Source organism: Pygoscelis adeliae, unplaced genomic scaffold, assembly GCF_000699105.1.
Source record: "Pygoscelis adeliae isolate BGI_AS28 unplaced genomic scaffold, ASM69910v1 Scaffold585, whole genome shotgun sequence".
In the NCBI taxonomy this organism is placed as follows: Eukaryota; Metazoa; Chordata; class Aves; order Sphenisciformes; family Spheniscidae; genus Pygoscelis; species Pygoscelis adeliae.
In genome coordinates, this window is record NW_008824801.1 from 115343 (window position 1) to 131884 (window position 16542).

At 49.6% G+C, this 16542-nt stretch overlaps 2 protein-coding genes across 2 annotated transcripts in view; one reads left to right on the top strand and one right to left on the bottom strand.

Annotated features, from left to right (window-relative positions):
- The first annotated feature begins 320 nt into the window (after positions 1-320).
- On the top strand, positions 321-12636 carry ANKS3 (ankyrin repeat and sterile alpha motif domain containing 3). The gene is made up of 17 exons (XM_009323964.1): positions 321-382; positions 529-704; positions 1053-1251; positions 1459-1580; positions 2319-2400; positions 3090-3225; positions 3542-3700; positions 4836-4961; positions 5889-6004; positions 6878-7045; positions 7580-7704; positions 7973-8114; positions 8710-8882; positions 10156-10271; positions 11171-11254; positions 11770-11864; positions 12116-12636. The coding sequence occupies exons 2-16, from the start codon at positions 535-537 to the stop codon at positions 11850-11852; spliced, it is 2001 nt and encodes a 666-aa protein (XP_009322239.1). The 5' UTR covers positions 321-382; positions 529-534; the 3' UTR covers positions 11853-11864; positions 12116-12636.
- A 137-nt stretch (positions 12637-12773) lies between these two features.
- LOC103916901 (glucagon receptor-like) overlaps positions 12774-16542 on the bottom strand; it is a 9408-nt gene continuing 5639 nt past the window's right edge. Inside the window, exon 9 of the mRNA XM_009323968.1 lies at positions 12774-12911. Within this exon, the coding sequence (XP_009322243.1) occupies positions 12774-12911 (138 nt within the window). The remainder of the gene's footprint in view (positions 12912-16542) is intronic.

The window sequence follows — 16542 nt, forward strand, 5'->3', positions numbered from 1 at the left end:
TAGAAGACAGATGGAGTAAGACCAGGAACATCTGACACATGAATTCTTAATTCTCTCTCCGAATTATAAAACACACAGACAAAGAATTACAATCTTTTGTATAACACTAAGCATGCCATCAGCACTTAAATAGGCGTTTAGTCTTCTCTTGATGAGGGTATCCAAAGCTGCCTTAGGCATATTTTGATTAGAAGGGGAGGAAAGAAAGCCAGTGCCTCTGAAGTCTTAAAATTAGATTTGAAAGATGTTTTTTTTAGCATTATTGGCTTTTATTTTTCCAGTGTATTCAAATCCCAGAGTCCACTGCAGCAAGAAAGAACTGCCAGCAAAAACTCCTCAGCAAGTCTTATTGCTTCAGGCTAAGGAGGCGATCAAAGTAGAGGTAGGAATTTGGAACACTGTACCTCTGAGATGACGTCACCTTCCAAGCCCATGGCACCTTGGAGCCGTAGTGCTGATGGGTGATGCCGTGTTCTATAGAAAATGGAGATCGGCAGCTAAAAGTTCTGCTTTGCTTTGGTTACTCAGGGTGGGATGTCGGAGCTGAGTGATGAAGCCAGTGAGTCGGAGCTGCTGAGCCGCAGCCTTTCCATGTGGCACGGGGTCGGTCAGATGATCTGTCGGGAAGAGCTGGACGTTCCCCTGGACTTGCATACGGCCTCCTCCGTCGGCCAGTATGAAGTGGTGCAGGAGTGTATTCAGCGGTAAGGAGGGGCTGGGGAGGGCACAGGTCTATGGTTACTGCCAGTTATGTTTTTTCACCGGCTGCTATACAGGTCGATCTAACGTTGCAACAGGGGCGCATCCCTGGAGCTCCCGAAGAGTTCTTAAGCACAAAGTTTCAAGGGAAAAGTCTGCTGATAAAAATTATCTCCTTAGTGATTTGGTGGAAGTTGTTCTTGAGCTAGTAGGAATTCCCATGCAGGCTTCAGTGCTAGAATTTTTTTCAGCTTTCTTTCAATACAGTGATGGTAGCAAGTGGCTGCAGGAACCTACTGTCATCTACAGCTCCAGGACAGTAGGTCAGCTGAATTCTTTTCTCTGTTATTTAGTGGAGATCTGGATTTAAATAAGAGGAATTGTGGTGGCTGGACTCCACTGATGTATGCCTCCTACATTGGTCACGACACCATTGTGCACCTGCTGCTGGAAGCGGGAGTGAATGTGAACATCCCAACACCAGAAGGGCAGACGCCGCTCATGCTGGCCTCCAGCTGTGGAAATGAAAGTGTTGCTTACTTTCTTCTACAGGTGTGTATCCCTTAATAAATGGGTAAAGCCACATTACATGGTTTAAATTCTCTGCCAGTTGCATCCAAAGTGTGCAATTTATGTTCTGTTGCGAGTTCAGCTTCCTGACAGGGATTTAAACTCTCTTGGTATCACAGTGCAGAGGGGCAGTGGCTAAGAGACCCAGCAGAGAGGGTGCAGTAAAGAACATTCTCTGTTCTCTTGAAGCAAGGCGCAGAGCTGGAGATGAAGGACATCCATGGTTGGACTGCCTTATTTCACTGCACCAGCGCCGGACATCAGCAGATGGTCAAGTTCTTACTGGACAATGGAGCAAATGCCAACTGCAAGTAAGGAGGCATTGTGTCATTTCATTTCTCAAGAGATATCTCTTATTTCAGATATGGAAGCAGCAGTTGGCTTATGAACACATTTGAACATGGACAGGGAGAAGATGCCTGCTTTTGTCTTTCCTCCTGTACCTTAGAAAGTATGGCACACTATTAGCTAATACAAGGACAGGTGACCTGTGAACTGAACCGTGAAGTCTGCCCACGTTGTCACTGTTTATTTAACTAAGATCGAGAGAAATTAGATTTACTACTTGTTTAATTATGGGCTAAACTCTGAAAGCAAGCAGGTGCAACACCTTCTGAACTCAAGTGCACTTTGCAAGTCTTTCTATTGAATTTTCTGTGTATTTGGAGTTCAGTTTGTTTTTCTGAAGTGCGCAGTGCATTCCTGTGCCTTGGGAACTGCCTGTACATTTATGCATATTGAATTGCCTGAGGTCAACAAGAGGTCCTTGCTTTGTTAGCTCCTGCAAAATTGATTTTGCTACTGGAAGGCAGATATGTAACTGGAAGAGTAATCTGTTGCTGTGCAGCCAATAGAGTAACACTTGGTGAATCTCCACTGGGAGTTTTACTGAGATAGACCAGAGTGCAGTAGAACAGCCAACACGTGGTACAGTTTGTGATCAGCTGAGCGTAGAGGCTAGAGATGCCCTATTAGGGTATGGCGAAAACTGCAGCATATTTCAGCTTTGATTATGCTAGTCCATGTGCGCGTGTTTGTTCTCTCTCTAGGGAGCCTGTGTATGGATATACGCCTCTGATGGAAGCAGCCGCTTCTGGCCATGAGATAATTGTTCAGTACCTTCTGAATCACGTAAGTGTCTAGACGGTTCTCTGTAAAGCTGAAAATCTGTGGTTCCAGCCCTTAGAGAGGAAGAACCACAAATTCGACACCAGACTTTTACAGTGTTATGTTTGATCCTTGATGACTGTCACCTCTGAAGTCCTAGACTTCCAGGACTGTTCTCAAAGTATCTGCTTTCTGAAGGCTAATGCTCTGATTTTGCACTGGCTTTGCATGAATCAGGGTGAGGTCTAACTGTCCAGATTTAACTGAATAATGACTGAATTAGAAAACAGATAGTGCAGTAATCTCCATATTGTTTACAGGCTTGCATGCTTGGACTAGTGAGCATCTTCCACCTCCAAAAGCTTATGAGCATGCATGCCTCTTGATGTTAAACAATTTGTTTTTAATATCCCATTTAACTGGTCCAGCTTACTTCCAGAAGGAGGCAGCAATGGAAAACACTTTTCAGATAAAACAAACTAGGTCCCCGTGGTAATGCACAAGAGCCATATTCCTGGGCTACTTGGCATTCAGGGATTGGAGAGAGTGTGGATAAGGCAACAAGGTACTAGTGGAGCTTGAACTGTCTGTCAGAGGTGAGGCTATATTTCTGATGGGCTTGGAGGAACTAAGACAATTCTTTGGCCCCCTTGAATTTTTGTATACAGTGCCCTCTGCTACGTACATTTTAAAGATGATTTTTTTTTCTATAGGGAGTGAAGGCAGATGTCAGAGATAACACTGGAGCCACAGCACGGACACTGGCCATGAAGTATGGACATACGAAGATTGTGGGGCTGATAGATTTGCATGCGGCCCCAGTGCCCAAGGTCTTCTGCAGGGGTCCAGGTAACAGAGATGTTTTACCTTGTTCATTTTAAGATAGAACCTGAAGAGAGGTGCTTGATATTTTGAAAGTATGTTACTACATGTATGGGGTCGTACTAGCTGGTCTGTCCTGGAAATTCCAGCTTTTCTGAGGATGGAAGAGGCATATGGATCCAACAGTTTTTTTGCCTGCTGGCCCTTTTCTGACCCGGTTAAACTGTTTCACCCTCCCTCTTTTAACATTTCCTTTTTATTTCCACTGCGTTTATAGGACCAGTAGCAAATAAAGTAGGTAAATGAATTACTATGCTGCTAACAGTCTTTGTTTGAACTACAGGAAAATATGAAGAGCTGAGTTCCTCAGATGAATCGTGTTCTGCTCCCCAGAGACAGAGACCTGTTCGTAGGACCAAGGGTCCCAGCATCCATGATGGGCCCCAGGCTTTGGCTAAGATAACAGCAGTTGGAATCGGGGGAAAGAAGCAGTCTCGCTATGGTGAGAATAGCTAGAAGCCTAATTGAGAGTCCTTTGAGGTCTCTCAAATGCTGTGCAGCTATTTCTGTGCCAACATTTTTTTCCTTTGATTTGGGATTCATGTGTGACTTGTACCGAAACAGAGATAGCGAACACCACCATACACAGCTATCCAATTTCTGGTTTAAAAAGAAAACCCCTTGAACTCTTGTCAGGGCTGGATATCGATGAGTGGAACAAATAATTCTCTTACCTCAATTACTGTTCCCTCTTGAGAACAGGCCAGCTTCCCTTTTTGAGGTAGGCTCAAAAGTTTGAGAACCCTTCTCAAGCTGACGACGGAGGAAGTGGTTACACAGGCCGAGAAATCATTGATGATGAACATGAGCTCGCTGCTGCTAGACCTGTCAGTTTTGTCTTCTCTGATGCTTGAAATACTACTTAAAAATGAGATTATAAAACCCTTGCAATAGGCCAAGAGAAAGATCATCCCAGTTCAGACATCAACCCCTGGATGCAGTGGTATGAGTTTTGTTTTCTTGTGCGCATGTCATAGCCACGGGTATTTCTCAGGCTGATTACCTAGTTGTCTAGAATAGCCAAGAATATGGACTTAAAAGCATGTTCAAAGTTTGGTTCATTCTCTTAATGCAGATACATACTATCCCACAGGCAGTGGCTGTATTGAAATGATACCGTCAGCTTCTGAAACAATAGTGGGATGCTACTAGTGTGTTAACACAGATGCAGAGGGGTTGGCTTTACAGGGTGTGCTTGGCTGGGGATGGGACATAGCTGGCACCCTGATCTCTTAAGCAGATGTTTTTCCCCTTTGATGATTTGGGTACGAAGAGGAGAGGAAATGCTGAAAGCTGCTATTTAAGGTGCATCTCTGCTATGAGGCTGTTTCCTCTGACTTTTTTTCAATGCAACCACTTAAATCAAGTACAGCTGATGTGTGTTTGTGTGAGGGAGGCTGTAGACATATGCATTTCTCAGGGTCCCTTCTAAAAAGCACACAGAAAAACTGCTAGTTGAGAAAACAGTCTCTTCTTTTGATTATTTTCAAATCCCTGAGTGGTCACTTTTCCTGCTGGAGCCTCCCTGGTAACTTGCATCCTAATCTTTATTGGTTCTCCCTTCCTCCTGCACACAGAGCAGGTCCCTCCTCAGGGCTATGTTACCTTCAATGATGATGGCAGCTGTGAAGCAGACGATATCCGGAACCGGGACGTTACCTCTCCAATTAATGAGCAGGATGTGGAGAGCAGCAGCAGCAGGGGTAAGTCACTGTCTCAGAAAATAGTCTGGCTTGCAATGCACACCTGGATGTGAGACCAACCCCTTGGTTTGCATGTTCCTTTCCCACTAAGATGTTGAGGATTGGAGTATCTCTTATGAGGAAAGACTGAGAGAGCTGGGATGGTTTAGCCTACCGAAGAGAAAGCTCAGCAGGGATCTCATCAATTTGTACAAATAATCTGAAGGGAGGGTGTAAAGAAGATGGAGCAAGGCTGTTTTCAGTGGTGGCCGGTGACAGGACAAGAGGCAATGAGCGCAAACTGAAAGACAGGAGGTTCCCTCTGAACATAAGGAAATGCGTTTTGTTTTTTTTTTTTAAATACTGTGAGGGTGACTGCACGTTGGGGCAGGGTATCAGAGGTGGCGGAGTCTCCATCTTTGGACATGCCCCTGGACATGGTTCTGGGCAACCTGCTGTAGGTGACCCTGTTTGAGCAGGGGTTTGGACAAGATGACCTCCAGAGGTCCCTTCCAACCTCGCCACTCCGTGAAGCAGCACAAAGGAAGGATCTATGGGCAGTTCCTAAATTAATAAAGGATAGCGTGGCTCTGCATTGGCTCTGGGCTCAAGGAAAGGCCTTCCCTGAACTTTACTAATGGGAGTGCAGGCTTGGTAGTAATAACCCACTTTTCCACCCCATAACCAAGAGCCTCACAGAAACACACACACTCAGCCTTCCTGCTCTCTGTGGTACTAAACAGACTTGGAGAAAGATTAGTGCCTGGGATCAGACGTGATATTTCTGTCTCGGAATCGTCTTGTGTCATGAGTGCTGCATATGAAGCCTTGCTCTGGGTTTCTCCTTCCTTTACACCTCCAGCAGGTTTTGCTGGTAATTGTGTAGCAAAAACAGCACTGAGTGTAAGGAAGTTGAACCTCAAACTCTTTTTTCATATTCCTTTCCAGAGGATAATGTTTTCTTCACCAACAACTTAGCAATTGTCAGGAGCAGCAGCAGCAGCAGTGAATGCCTGACCAAAGCCCTGGGGGTCAGCAGTGAAGGCTCCTTGGAAAGCAATGAGGTGGGGTTTTTAATTTTCCTTTCTCTGCCTTCAGCTTGGCCAGTGCTGTCACCCTTCCACAGCCTGCTATGACTCTACCTCCGCAGGAGGCTGTAGTACCAGGCTGGGTGAGGAAAGGTAGTATTACAGGGACAAGAAAACCAATTTCCATATTTGAAGACTATGGATTGGCTTGTTTGATCTCTTGCTAGTAGCCAACTCTCAGAGTACGTTCACTCTAGAACAGGTTGTTGGTGGCTAGTCGGTAATTTTTAAGTTCTCTCCAGCTTCTGAACTCTTTGCAGACTTCTAGCTAGGCAGTGGTCAAGAAAGGATGTGACTTGCTAGAGCTGGGTCGGTCCTCGAGCTTGGCAAGATAGCAGGCAGTATAGTAAGATTTAGAGAAGCACAGCAGTGCTGTATTGGCATTTCTGAAGTACAGAAAGGGGAAGAGGTTGGAGGTTACTCAGTGGTTCAAGTCACAGCTCGCATGGTTCAAGACGTAGCTCTGGGGCTGACGTACAGAAGGGTGATATAGCTGAACGTGAGCAAAAGTCCTCTGTCTTGAGGAGCTTCTCACAGGTGGAATCTCAGTGTGTTGTATTGGTTCAGGGAGGATTCAGCGTTGCTCTTTGCTCTGGCACGTTGCTTCCTAAGCTGGGATTGCAAGAGCCTCATACCATTCCATGGTACCAAGCTGCCATCTTGGGAGTGACTTGACTCAGCCCTTCCTAATAAAGGCTTTGTTAGTCTTTGTTGCCTGTGTTTTTGGACCATGACCTGGATTTAGAGCTTGGGACTCGGAGTCTGCGCTTGTTAGCTATAGTGATCCTGGCATCTTCGCATGATCATCCTTGGCCTTTACATTTTGTGGGTTTTTTCTTTCTTTTTCAGGATTCTGACCATGCAAACAGTCCCCCAAGTCGGAAACAAGCCAAGAGCTTTAAGATCAAGAATCGCTACAGCAATAGTGATAGCCACTGGACCCACTGCCCAGGGAAAGCTGGGGGCTCTAATCAGCACCTAATCCTTCCTGAGCCCCCTGCCTATACAGGGCCCCAGGTAACTATGCACAGAAAGTTGTCTCTGAAGTAATGCAGACCATGTCACTGTATCAAGCTTGGGAGGCTTTTCCAAGATTGCCTAAGCTGCTTTCTTGGCCTTCTCAGATAAAAGGGAGGTTGTCACCAAAACACCTTTGATTCCACACCTCTGCCCAAACTTAAATGCTTGTGAAACAGCAATTTCTTGTACAAAGAACTGTCTGCTTAGGCGCTGCTGTTGCTTGGAGGGGTATTCTAGACCCTCAGGCCTGTGGGTGTGCTACCAAACACGGCTGTGGTGGGGGCTAGGGTAGATGTTGGTGTGTCTGTCTTCTCTGCGTTTGTTACAAGAGGCAATGGCTGCAGCAGACAGGCCAGTCCTGTTGTGTTGTGTGACTATGGAGAAGGGCAGTTAACCAGGGGAAGTCATGATTGCTGCTAGAACCCAGGAAGGCATAACAGCAACATGAGGAAGCAGGTGCTTACGATGAAGAGGCATGGCAATGCTTCTGTTTGTGAGGGTATAAATAAGTTTGTTTTGGATGGGCTGCAGGACCTGGCGACATTCCTTGAGCAGATTGGGTGCCTGAAGTATCTGCAAGTGTTTGAGGAGCAAGATGTCGACCTCCGGATCTTCCTGACCCTCACAGAGAGTGATCTGAAGGAAATAGGCATCACGTGAGTGTCTGTAATGTAGTTCTCATCTTTCCCCTTACAGACCATGCACGCAACCTGGTCCGGAAAGTTTAGCTAGTTGAGTGCTTTTCTGTCCTGGCCGTCTCCCACGCAATTTTGACATCCCCTAGTTCTTGCCTGCAAGAGGCTCCTGTTTTTGGAGGTGCCTTGGAGGACCCGGGAGACTGCAGAGGTCCTCATGGCATCCCACTGGGCCTAGGGACAGACGATGCAGTGTTTGGTCCCTGACAGTTTGCCATTCTCCCACCAGTCTGTTTGGACCCAAGAGGAAGATGACTTCTGCCATTGCCCGATGGCACAGCAACGCTCGGCCACCCAGCGATGCCCTGGAGCTGGCCTATGCAGATCGGCTGGAGGCTGAGATGCAGGAATTGGCCATTCAGCTGCACAAGGTAAGAAGTCTGCCACGAGCTGCTCAATGCCTTATCACGCTGCAGTAAGTGATCGGTAGCATATTTTTATGTTGTGCCTCTAATGGCCTGGGATAAAGGAAAAGACATAACTTTCAGTGGACGCACTTGGTGTCAAGTAGATCAGGTAACACCATGAGTGCAGCTTATCATCTGTGGTCCATGCTTGTGAAGCCTTTATGTCTCTATTTCCCATCCACCTGCAAACTAAAAGGGCGAGTGGGAGGAATTGAATACTTACTCTTTTTCAGTAGTGTCATTTTTATGGTGAAGTTGTGCAGCCGTTAGTGAACAGACTTCCGTTGATTAGGGAAATTGGGCCTACTGAGTATCTTTGCAAATGGAGAGGAAGCAGGAATTGTAACTGTGGGGCAGGTCTTGGTGTGGAGAGAAACTGTATTCAGTGTACAAGCCTTATCCAGCTTCCTTTCCCACTGGGTTGGGCACACTTTTGCAGGAACCCTCTGGCTGTCTGAGCCATTAAAATAGCAGGGACGCCAGGGACGTGTCAGAGCAGGCACATACGAGAGTGATGTACAGTACTCCCAGCCTAATCCTCCGTTCTGCTCTGCTGTAGAGGTGTGAAGAGGTGGAGGTGATGAAGGGCCAGGTGTGCCAGGAGCAGAAGCTGCGTGCAGTGGCTGAGAGCTGTTTGATGGAGCGGGATGAGACCTGGAATGCTATCCAGTGCCAGCTCAGAGAGGCGCAGGCCATCACCAAGGATGCTGGAGTCCTACTGGATCAGATCAAGTAAGTCACTCCCAGGAAATGGCACTGAGGCTACTATGAAACGGGATTTGGGCTGTACAGAGATCATGGGTCATACTGGCAGTCTTACAGGTGATGCTTAGGGTAAGGCAGGAGAGCTCACCAGGCATCTGAACCCATTTTGGATCCTGCCTGACTTTCTCTAGTAGAAAGCCGCAGCCATGTGAGCAGATGTGAAGCCTTGATTAGGTGCACGAGCTATAAATGGCCTGACTTTTCAGAGATGCTGAGTGCTCCTGTTTCAACTAGAAGGTGAAGGCACTCGGTTCCTTTGGAACCAAAAGGCTAAGTGCTTTCTTTGTGCTCACATGAGACCCAGTTGACCAGAGTATAACTTGGTGATGGAGTGAATGCAGGAAAGAGTTTCTAACTTCCAAACCACATCAAAGGACTTGTAATGTCTAGCCCTGCCTAGTGGAGAATACTTTTCTTGCAACTCTGACACCTAACAGAAAAACCTGCCCTGTTCATTCACACCACTGCCTCTGAGTTCTGTCTTCCCCCACCTCCTAATATATCTTTGTTGCCTTTGTGGTGCTTTTCTCCCTGCCCCAGTTGGACTCCTGTCACGGGCTCTGTTCTGTCCGCTGATAGAACAGACACGTCCTTGAAGGTGGCATTAATCCTACTGCTATAGTTCCTGGCCCAACAGGGAATGGGGCCTGCTCACTACCCAGCCAGGGTGAACTGGGATTGGCTTCCAGAAGGACAGCAGAGCAATACTCCCAGCTGCCAGGGGCAGAGCACTTGTCTTTTCCCCCTGACTGAGGAACTGAGGCTGTCTGGTAGAAGGGCCCTGTCATGCTCTGAGGACACATTGTTTGAACTGATGGTGTGATGATGTTAGCCAGAGAACTCTCTTGCTTTAACCTGTTGCCTGTCCTGAGGTAGCTTCATTTGCCCATTAGAAACCTTGGATCAGGCTTGATTCTCATATAAACCAGGCGCAGCCCCTGGCTTGGGCTTTCTCCTGCTCACCCTGCCCCCTCCTTCTCTTCTCCCCCCGCAGCTCCTCTGTGGACAGGGGCAGAGATTGCTGTGGAGATGGGGCACAGTGGAGAGCGCCCCGAGCTTTGTCTGGGGCACGTCTTCCTCTTCCTGGGAAGGAACAAGGAGCAGTTTGTAACCCAGGGCGTTAGATGCGGTCCCTCGGCACCCCAAGCAGGTACTTGCAGGATGTAGGAGTGCACAGACCGGCATGTTGTTCCAAGAAGTGTCCCTGCGCGCTTCTGATGGGCTTTGTCTTGTTTGGCAGATCCTGTCAAGCAGAGCTGTCCTCCCGGCTAACCCAAGAGCAGGCAGTCAGCAGAGTGCTGGATGCAAAGGTGCAGCTGGGAACCAGTGAGAGCAGGCGGCCTGGTGAGCGTCCGGGTAAGGAACAGCTTATCAAACTACACAAATGGGTGCAAGGAGTGGGTAAACAGCAGGACACCCCAGAGCAAGCCACATGCTTGTCTTTCATTGCTGAAAGGATGAAGTTAGAAGTGATTTGGAAACAGATGAGCAGCCAAACCCTTAAATTTAACGTAAAAATTCTTGCTCAGGGAAAGCATTTAAAGCACTCGGGGCATTTGGACTTTAACTGCAGCAGAGTTTCTCAGCTGCAGTTGCAGGAGCAAGCGGGAAGTTTTGGGGTCTGGCAGGTGTTTGTGGCTAAAAATGCAAGGCTGTAGCACAGGCACCCCGTGGCAGCCCTGCTTCGCCGGCCTGTGGCTTACCCTTCCTATGCTGGCAGCGTGTGGGCACCTCGGGTGTGTTACCGCACTGTGCAGTAGAGCAAGGTCTGAATCGGAAGCCGTGGTTGGTTCCCTAACCCAGTCTGGGGGATTGTGCTGTTCGGTCCATGGGGCAAACTGCTGTACACGGCTGGGCAGGCTTGGCCCACCAGCTCCTTATCACGAGGAGTTAGCAAATGACCCTGCTGCCCGTGACGTGCTTCCAGAGATGTGCTCTTTGCTGTTCGTGTCTTAAAAGTGAGACAAGTAGAGATCCTGTTGATTTCTGTCCACTACACTTAATCGCTTTGAGATTCTCTTAATATATAACCCAGCCAGTATTTAAAAAAAAAAAAAAAATTCCTAAGTGGTAGCATTGCCAGAAAAACCCCTCGGTTTGTCAGAGGCAGTTCCAGCTCCCTTCCCATGTGACTCAGGACCCCTAACTGGAACCGCTTTGGGTATGGATGCTTCCCAGCAACACCAAACCTTTGTCTCCGCTCTGTCACAGAGAGCGTGCAGATTGATTAAATGTGTGGTTCCTCTTTCTTGCAGTGCTGGAAGGATGGCCGCCTTCCTTGAAGTCTCTGAGCTTGCCTGAGCTGTCAGCTGTCCTAGAGGAGCGTGTGGGAGAAATGGGTAAGGTGGGGGAGGACTCTGGCCACATGAAGCGACTGTTGTGCTGGAGGGGAGGCATGGCTGGGCAGGTTTTTGATGATTTGGCAGCGGTAGGTTGGAGGGACCTAACAATCCCTCCTCATTCAGGGAAGTCTGCGGGCTCTGAAGTTGGTGCTGGCATTTTCTTGCACTTAACCTCACTGTAGATCTTGGGCTCTGCCTCATCCTCTGCTGACAGGTCTGGGCTGAGAGAAGGAGGGTACGTGCCCCCCCTGCATCTCTTCTGCTCAGTGGTCAGAGCTGCTTGTGAAGTGGTTCCCAAAGCCTGTGTCCCGTTCTCCTGATGACAGGAGCTTATCCCAGCAGCAGGCAGTCAGAGAGCAGGGACACTCCTGTTTTCAGGGCACTGGAAGCTGTGGGGAAGGAGGCAGCACGGAGGCAGGAAAACAGTGGCTGACGGCAGGCTGCAGCCTGGTCTTTACCGCTTGCTGGCCTATTGCTAACACTGATTTTTTTTCCTTTTGGTTTGCCCTTAGGAAAAGCTCTGCAGACTGTGACTCAAAACCTCCAAAGGCTCCAAGCCCCGGGGCAGAGCGGGCAGAGCTGGCTAGAGCCATAACAAAGCAGGAGGGTGAGTGGGAACTAATGACAGCCACAGAGGGCTGTGGCATTGAGGGGGACATCGTTCCTCGCAGCAAGTAACAGCCATCTGCTGCTTGTGCCCAGTGCTCGCTCATAGCCTGCACACTGAGGCTCTACTCTAACTAGTCCTTATGTGCCCTCTGGTTGGTTTTCCCTTTGGAAAATCCTTAGTCCCCTTGTCCCTCTGCCCCACTGAAAGGGTGACTGTCCTCTTTTTTTTTTTTTCCTGTTTTTTTCCAGGAATACTGACGTCGGGTGACTGTTCCACCCGGAAGCTGAGTGTGCCTGGGAGAATGAGCGCGAGGGCCGTGCTGGCAGCACCGCAGCTCTGCTGGGAGCGCCACAGCAGCTGGTGGATGCGTGGAAGAAGGTCTCGGCCATCAGAGAACGTGCCTGGGAGAACGAGGGACAGCAGAAGACAACAACCCAGCAGCTCTTTGGGCCTGACTCTTGTCTGGGTTCCCAGGATCATTGTTGTTCATACCAAAAGGTTAGGTTAAGAGGAGAAGCACTGAGCCCAAAAAGTTTATCTGCCTTAAGCTTCCTGCAGCCCTTGTCATTCAGGGCTGTGTGGTGTTAGAAAGCTGACAGTTACCCACAGCAATCAATTATCCTGTTCCACGTCCTGTCCTCCCCAAGGCCTCTGACACTTGCCCTGGCCCCTTCCATGCCATGTGGATTGCTCAGGAGCTGACCCAGAAAATGTATCTGAGGCAATAAGGAAGGCAGGTTTGTTGTGGATGGGTAAAGTGAGTAGAGTTTGTAATGTTTGGTTTGTTGAGCTGCAGTGAAACTCATGCAGCCCTAATCTCTGGCAGGAATGCCATCCCAAGCCTGTGCTCCAAAACCTCTCCCTCCACCCAGCCCACCCTGGTTCGGTTCAGATTCTTGGCCCCCCTCAGGGGTTGTTTGTGATCATGTTATTCAGTCCCAAAGAACTCGTTTTTGTGGTGCATGCTTTACAGCAGAGACTCGCAGTCTGGTTTGTCAGTGCCAAGATCCCAACGCTGACAGTGGTTGCGAGGCAGATGTTCCCCTGGAAGAACATGAGAGAGAAGGAAGAGCTCGAGACTGTTGAGTCTCCTGTGCCTCTGGCAGGCAGCAGGCTGCCAAGGCAGGCAGAACAAGAACTGAGGGATAGATCAGTCCCACATGGGAGATGGGCAAAAGAAATCACGTCCCAGTAGCTGCGGTGCAAAGCTTTGGTCCCCAGCCACTGCCTGCCTTTGGTTTCTGGGCTTTAGTGTTTGGCAATAGTCCTGCCAAGGCATTCTGGTGTTGGCGGTGTGGGTCTCTTCAAAGGGCAGACAAACGGTGCGGGAAGAGGCTGCCTCCCCAGAGAGACTGCTCCATCTCTTGGAGCTGGGCGAGCAGCCACAAGGGCTCTGCTGACAGTTGCGTTGATGTAAAATGGTTGCCAGTGACGTTCTGTTCCTGTGTATTGCTGAGTCCTGAGGGGGGGGAAAAAAACCCAAACAACAAAACCTGAAGTCTGTGAGCAATGGCCTTGATGAGTCCGGAAGAGTGTTCTTTTTGCGGGAAGGGGAAGAAACTGTGTGTTCCTTCTGATTTTAATTTTTTGGACCTTGATCACAGATGCCAAAACACAAAAATCCATTTGGGCTCCATCCTTTGAGCTAGACACCCCTTCTGATCAGCTGCTCTGGGATCACTTAGGCAGGCTTGAAAGCTAGTCTGCGTTTGCTAAAGGTAACATCTAGTTTGACTGTCCCACGGAACGGGTGTATCTGTGGTTCTGGGGGACAGTCCTGGGGCAGCGAGGCAGGTATGGCCCACTCTGACGTGAACCTGCCCTGCTGGCAGCTTGTATGTCCTTGGCAGCGTGCTCAGCTGTGGGGTGCTGCTTTCTACTCATGTTTAACTCTCTTAAACTTAACGTGGCACCCTATTTTTTCATCTTTAGGAAATGGCGTGGGTGTATGCACGCGGGCGTCTGGTGCTAGCTGCGCAGCAGGCAGTGGGACAAGGCTGCAGGAGATTTCACCCTGAAGAATTAGTTTTGATGAGGTGGAGCCAATTCTCCTAAGGCAGCGTCCCTCAAGCTTCTCAGAGTATTGAGGCTGTGCTGGGAAGAGTATTTTGGGCTTTGTCCTTCATTCCCTGTTGCCGGAGGAATGGTGGGGAGTGCCAAGGCAGGTTGCACTGCCCTCTCCCTGGCCTTGGCGGCGTCTCTGGCTGCACTAGTACAGTGTTGTCAGTGCTGTGTCCCTTGGAAGCCCAGGCTCGAATTTAAGGCAAAATGTCTGTGGGGAAAGGGGAACAGTTTTCATAGAAGCAAAAAAAAAACCCCAAAAACCAACCACCAAACACCCCAAAAACCCAAACGAAAGGGCCTGGGAGCATCTGGAGCGCAAGGGCAGCCCTGGCTCGGCAATGCCTTCAGGGCTGGGTAGGCTGTGCGGGAAAGCGGGTGGCTGGAAGGAGGGACTACACAGACTTGGGGCTGGCTTTGCTGGGTCACAGGGTGGAAGAAAGGGGTTTTGGGGATAAGATGGTACATCCAATAGATTGTAACGCTTGGGGGCCTGGGAAAAAAGGGGTAGGGTGAGGTGCAGCAGTGTACGTATGAAGGAGAAGGAGAGCCCCACAGAAAAGGTGCTGCAGGAGCCCAGCTGTAAAGGCTTAAAGGGGTGCTAGAGTAGCCCAAGGGGGGGACACCAGGAAGGAGATTTTATAGAATAGTGTTTCCCTGAGGAGGCAATCCCTTAAATGGAGGACTTTAAACAGCATACATTGCTGAAAGGGTTGCTGTGCAGGCAGCAGGGAGTCTGGTCCTACCCTAAGGCAGGCTGTCCAAATAAAATAGTATTTGCTGACTTGGATAAAATAATAAAAACTGAAAACCTGTTTCTGGTGTGTGGGTTTCTCTGGAGGGAGCTGGGGTTGTCGAATCGTGAATAACCTCACTGATTTATTTCAGGACAATCGGGAACACGTACAGCGCATTCCAGCTCCCCCTCCCAGGTGGTCGCGTGCTGAGGGGTCTGGGGCTGCCTTATCCGCAGCTTCCCAGCCCTGCCTGGCTCCTGTCGGAGGTGACACCCTTGCCGCACTAGCTGGGCAGTTGATGTGGGAACTCATGGGGTCAGGCAGTGCCAGAGCTGCAGAGGAAGGGCATGCATAGGTAACAAAGCGTGTGCTCCTCTGAGGGCTCGGCGCTCTCCTTCCTGGCTGGGGACTGCCACTTTTGCCCCCAAAAGGTCCCAGTTGCGTGACAAAAGTTGTCTCTGCACTAATTCAGAAATGAGTTTAGGCCTTGTTGAGTTGCGTGCTGGTATTTTCCTCTCAGGATGAAGTACTGGTCTCGTGCCCAGCTCTGGTCTGAGCCCGTTGTGAACTCTTGGTGTGACTGTGCTCTCCTAAACCTTCAGCTGCCCTCTGATCTGTCACTAGAGACAGGCGCTCACGAGGACAGCATTCAGCAGCTATCACAAAAAGTTTTAAATAGGGCAACGTAAAAATCTTTCCGGTCAAAACTAAAGCTCTTGGTGTATCTCAACACAAATTAAGCTGAGTTGGGGTTTGGACTGGTGGGCGTGGAGCAGAGTCGCTCTCGGATCCTTGCCGTCTCAGTCCCGCTGTGTCCTACAGCGGCAGTGGGCCAGCGTGCACAGCCAGGGCTTTCTGTCTCCATACCCAGTTTTGAAACTGCCAGGGGAGAACTGGAAACGGCTCCCCTTTTGCGCTGTGATTCAAGGTCCTTGGGGGTGAGAACGGTTACTTGTCTCTTCTCAGCTCCGTCTTGCACACAGCAGCGCTTCAGGGAGCACCTGGAAGCACAGGACGCGCCGATTCATCGGGGAGACAGCCTGGATCTCGAGAAGAGGGCCAGCTCTCCTCCCAAGGCAGCGTGGCCTCTTACAGCATCAGCTCCTGTAGCAGTGCCCCAAGCGCACGCACCGGTGCTGGGCTGCTGGAGCTTGCAGCACCCGGCAAAGCAGCAGAGGAGAATCCAGACAGCAATCCAGCTCCTGTCCAGGAGAAACTACCTGCTCCCTCGGTCTGCGTGTGACGGCTCTGCTGCTACCAGAGCTGGCGTGTGGTTTGGGTCGCTGTTTCGATTTATCACCAGCCTGTTAAGTGTGTTCTTTTGCTGCTTTCCTCCTGGTGTAACCTGTAACGTAACCCTAGGGAGGGGAGCACGGTGCTATCCGAGCCAGGGGCTCTGGGTACCTGTTTAATACGCCTGTAACTGGGAGCGTGTGTGCTCAAGTGCAAATTAGTACCCTCACACACGCAGCCCGAGAGCTGTTTCCCTCCCTCAGAGCAGACAGAAGCAGCATGCTCTGCTTGCTGAAAAATAAACGTTTATTTACATCTGAAAAGAGAGTTAAATGTGCAAAATGGTTTCACAGGGGTTACATCGATCCAGGAAAACTCCTGCGTGACTCTCCAGCCTCGAAGCCGGCTGCCGCCGAGCCTGGCGCAGCCTCTTGCCTTTCTGTGCTCAAGGCAACCCTCCTTGAGACACTGCACCTGCAAGAGGCTCTCCCCCAGCCCGTAAGCGAAGGGGGCTGGAGATGGAGAACCACCTGTGTCCACTTGCATCTAGTGGAGAGTAAAAGCTGCTTTCTCCCTCCTGGAGTGGCCTTTTCTGCAAGGTAAAGCATTGCGCGGTAGGAACAACAGACGCGGCAGCATGTCCG

Excerpts from the sequence above, each read along its gene's own strand:
- ANKS3 (XM_009323964.1), top strand. The coding sequence starts at position 535 with ATGTCGGAGCTGAGTGATGAAGCCAGTGAGTCGGAGCTGCTGAGCCGC. Across the intron at positions 3,701-4,835 it reads AAAGAAGCAGTCTCGCTATG|AGCAGGTCCCTCCTCAGGGC; the intron begins GTGAGAATAGCT and ends TCCTGCACACAG. Across the intron at positions 10,272-11,170 it reads GCGGCCTGGTGAGCGTCCGG|TGCTGGAAGGATGGCCGCCT; the intron begins GTAAGGAACAGC and ends TCTTTCTTGCAG.